This window comes from Engraulis encrasicolus, chromosome 13 (genome assembly GCF_034702125.1).
Source record: "Engraulis encrasicolus isolate BLACKSEA-1 chromosome 13, IST_EnEncr_1.0, whole genome shotgun sequence".
NCBI classification, from domain to species: domain Eukaryota; kingdom Metazoa; phylum Chordata; class Actinopteri; order Clupeiformes; family Engraulidae; genus Engraulis; species Engraulis encrasicolus.
The window spans coordinates 41,174,861-41,179,335 of NC_085869.1; the positions used below are offsets into that span (position 1 = coordinate 41,174,861).

Here is a 4,475-nt window from a genome sequence, read left to right on the forward strand (position 1 = left end):
GTGCCCGGGAAAGAATTTTTCCGTGATGGACACAGAGAAGTGCTCACTCTATAGGCTACTCCCACAGCTCTATGTTTCCACAGTCTTGTGTTTTCTCAGGATTTTTCTAATTTCAAATATTTTTTCTCAAAAAAATAATTTCCTAACATTTTCCAAAAGTCATTTCTCAATCCCCTAACTCCATCCGGACCCCGATTCCGGAAACTCAATCCTAATTTTCCTAACTCCATATATACAGAGACAGACAGACAGACACACAAGGAAATAATGACTTCTAATTTCATTTTTTTTTTTTAAGTTTCCAGATGATGATGCAGCCGAAGATTCTCTTGAAAAAAACTGACACCGTCACGCCTCCGTGGCAAGCTGACACCATCACGCCTCCGTGGCTCTCCCGGTACGTAACTGTGCCTAATCTTGCTTTTTATGTGGACTCTACACTTAAAATTAAGAAGTGAACTAATAGTTGCTGTGCTCGCAAACTAATACTTTTCCTGCCTGTAGGCACACCGAAGAGGCAAAGAGGCCACGCCGCCGCTCCAGCCTCCCGCCAAGAGCCCGCACAAGCCCCCGTCTGCACCGCCACCCCAGTCCCCCCCGAAGACCCTGCTAAAGCCCCCGCCGACAGCGCCACCCCAGTCCCCCCTGAAGACCCCGCCTGCACCGCCGCTCCAGCCCCCCCGAAGACCCCGCTAAAGCCCCCGCCGACAGCGCCACCCCAGTCCCCCCTGAAGACCCCGCCGACAGCGCCACCCCAGTCCCCCCCGAAGACCCCGCCGAAGCCCCCGTCTGCACCGCCGCTCCAACCCCGTCCCAAGACCCTGCTCAAACCCCCGTCAAGGCCGCCCCTTCTGCAATGGTCCCCTTTCATTCTACAACCCCGTCCCTGTGCCGCCCCACCATGAATGTGTCCGTGACTGTACACCCCGTTCGTTCACAATCCTACCCTGACCTCGCAGATCCCCGTCCTTCCCCTGAAAGTTCCCCTGACCGTGCTCCAACCCCTTCCATCAGAGCGGATCCCCCTCCCTCCCCTGACGGGTCGACAGCACCCACCCCTGACCAGTCCCTTCACCCTTCCCCGTCCCAGACCTTCTGAGTGTTTTTATGTGTGCCTGTCTGTGTGTGTGTGTCTGTGTGAGTGAGTGAGTGTGTGTGTGTGAGTGTGTTTTTAAAAGTTCTTTAAAACCAAAGTTCTTTAAAACCAAAATAACCACACAAAAAAAAGTTCTTAAACATTTTAAATTTTAATAATTGTTCAGTCTGTGTGTGTGTGTCTGTGTGCCTCTGTGTGTGTGAGTGAGTGAGTGAGTGTGTGTGTTAAAATAGGTATTAGAAAAAAAACAAAAAGTTCTTAAACATTTTAAATTTTAATAATTGTTCAGTCTGTGTGTGTGAGTGAGTGAGTGACTGAGTGTGTGTGTGTCTGTGTGCCTCTGTGCGTGTGAGTGAGAGTGTGTGTGTGTGTTTAAAAGTTCTTGCACTTTATTCTATTACAAAAAAAACCAAAAAAGTTCTTAAACATTTTAAATTTTAATTATTCATAGTTTTAATAGTTCACAGCATTAAAAAAAAACTACTTCAACTCTACCTTGACGTGGTGTTGGGGCTTACGAGCTGAGGCTCAAACTAAAAGAGTTCGAAGGTTTTTGGTGCTGTTTAAAAAAAAAAACTCTTGTGGTGTAACAGTAACACATCCACCCTATGGGTGGAAATTCCAGGTGCAACTCCTGGCGAGGGTCATGATGCGATTCAGCACCAAATCTACCTAACAAGTCCAGCATTGGACAATCCAACATAAAAACTTATTAATGAACAAAATTCAAGAGACGCCGCACACTGCTTACTTTTCTTAACTTTATTTCTTGGAGCGAACAAAACTAAAAACAAATAAAATAAAAACGTATTACAAGTTGTCCAGCATTGGACAGTCCAACATAAAAACGTATTACTCCTACTCCTCCTCCTCTTCTTCCTCGTCGTCTGCGAGGTATCCGTCGTCGTCTACTGGGGGTCCCATAGGCAGGGCTTTGAACCGTTATTTTTTTCCAAACGTTCCGTTCCGAACAGAAACGGAATTATAACGTTTCTGGTTATGGGTTCCACCAATAAATTGACGTTCCCGAACCGGTTAGAACAAAAAAATATTGTTCCCGGAACGGTTAATTTCGTTCCTGTCAGCTGATTACTCCCCATAGGCCTAACTGACGTTAATTATCCAAGAAAGACGGAAGTGCAAATAAGTCAGCCTACATTCCAAACTGTTTATTCAAGCGGATGAAAAGAATATCCTCCAGAATTTTGTCATTCAGGGACGACCTAAGCGGAGAAGCGGAGAATAAACCTCAATGATGAAAATGCACGCTCCACGCTGACTTGGGTCACAGGGAGCGCTATGATGGACATTGTGAGTTTGTGCATATTTGAAGCGGCCATGGATGCCCAATAACGCCGAACATTCTCGGTGCGCTTTACATGCGCTTCTCTGCAATGTCTTACAATGATGCAATGGAAACTCTGCCCTTTTGTATGACAGTGGTTTCTTTTAGATTTATTTATTTATTTAAGATGTGGAGTGGAGACTTTGTAATCCACAGTTCTCTCTCCATTCAGTCAGAGAATGTCTGATGTCACACAGGACGTGAACCTCAGCTGTCATGGTAACGTGTGCAGGAAAATAATAACTTTTTTGCTTTGTTTGAGGAACGGTATTAACCGGTATTAACCGGTTACCATTATTTTTAAATAAGTGTTTCCGTTCCAGAACATAAAAAATAATAACGTTTCCGGTTTCGTTTCTGTTCCTTGTAAAATACAAAAAGTTCCCGGTTTTCGTTTTCGTTCCTTGAACCGGTTCAAAGCCCTGCCCATAGGTGGAGCAGGTTGGGGAGCTGGTGGGGGTGCCGGGGCCTCCTCCCCTAGGGTTAGGGTTAGGGTTAGGGATTGTTTTGGTCTGGGCACAGCTGCTTTTCTTTCATTCATTATATGAATTTGATAGCCTAGCAACCAACTGGAAAAGGTATTTCTCAAAAATATGTCTTTAATGACAGGTTAAGATTAGGGAATGTTTTGGTCAGGGCACAACTTAAATTGCTATAGCATTATTTTGTTTAGGATTAGCATTTGGTATGTATTTTCTAATGATAGAGTCACACAGTGCTGTGGTAATAGCCTATAGAAAGCACTTCCGTGTGCCCATCACGGAAAACAATTCTGTGTCAAGGAGCATGGAAAACAATTCAGTGTCCAGGAGCACAGAGTTTTGGCAAAATCCGTGCTCCTGGACACGGATTTCGTGTCCTTAACATCCGTGAATTTTTGGAGATCAGGCTGATGAGGATTAGCCTGGTTCACACCAGACGATGTGTGTGTAGCTTTGGCGCCCCCTGGCGGAGCAGAGCTACACACACTACCGTCTGGTACACAGCCATAGAGCACGCTCCGTCTCCAACCAGAAAATAGGCTGAGAATTTATTGCTTCTGCACGGCCTCCTCACCAACAAATTCCTTCAAAAACCTTCCTGTTAATCTTTAAAGTCAGAGTCAATATAGTCTCTAATCTCTCTTGTGACTCCTCAATGTGAGTTACCGTTTATATTTAAGAAATAAATGCTCTGTCTATTTTCTGGTTGGAGACGGAGCGTGCTCTATGGCTGTGTACCAGATGGTAGTGTGTGAAGCTCTGCTCCGCCAGGGGGCGCCAAAGCTACACATACACCGTCTGGTGTGAACCAGGCTAGATGAGGATATGCATATGACTAATTTAAATGCCGTAGGTGATAACGTTTCGTCTCCGATGTTTTTGTACACTACATTGAGGAAAAAGGGGGAGTGAGCGAGAGGGCAAAGGATCTTGCTTGGATGTAAAACGATCATTCATGTGCCATAACAGGAGTGCTTACAACTTCAGGCAGTGTGCTGTTTGTGCTTGGTGCAGACTTGATGAGATACATACAAAATGTAAACATCTGCTTGTGCAACTCTTGGCAGATAGTTGTCCATAGAATATATGTTCATAAACTTGATTAACCGGCATTTAAACGGAAAGGCGACCGTACCAAATAAATAACCTGGTGAATTTGAACATCTAACACCTAATAACTACACATTAGCTAGCTAGCGAACGTTAGCGTGTTAGCTGGACAACTAACCACTACCTCCAAGTCAGACATGAGTCTCCCATCTTACATAAAATGTAAATTCAAGTTGAAAGTGAAAGAAAGTGAAAGTGAAAGCCCATTGGGAAACTCAAACTCCCATTGTCATTGTGACACAGCACTCCACAGCACACAAGTGAACACTGCACACAACGAAATTGCATTTATGCCTCACCCGTGCAAGGGGGCAGCCCTCAGTGGCGCCCCATGGGGAGCAGTGCGGTGGGATGGTACCATGCTCAGGGTACCTCAGTCATGGAGGAGGATGGGGGAGAGCACTGGTTGATTAAAGGGGATATTGTTGAATATATGACCTGA

At 45.2% G+C, this 4,475-nt stretch overlaps 1 protein-coding gene across 1 annotated transcript in view; it reads left to right on the top strand.

The window, feature by feature from the left end:
* LOC134460564 (uncharacterized) overlaps positions 1-1,099 on the top strand; it is a 7,135-nt gene extending 6,036 nt beyond the window's left edge. Inside the window, exons 3-5 of the mRNA XM_063212942.1 lie at positions 306-397; positions 505-576; positions 676-1,099. Coding sequence (XP_063069012.1) covers positions 306-397; positions 505-576; positions 676-1,099 — 588 coding nt within the window. The remainder of the gene's footprint in view (positions 1-305; positions 398-504; positions 577-675) is intronic.
* Positions 1,100-4,475: the final 3,376 nt, after the last annotated feature.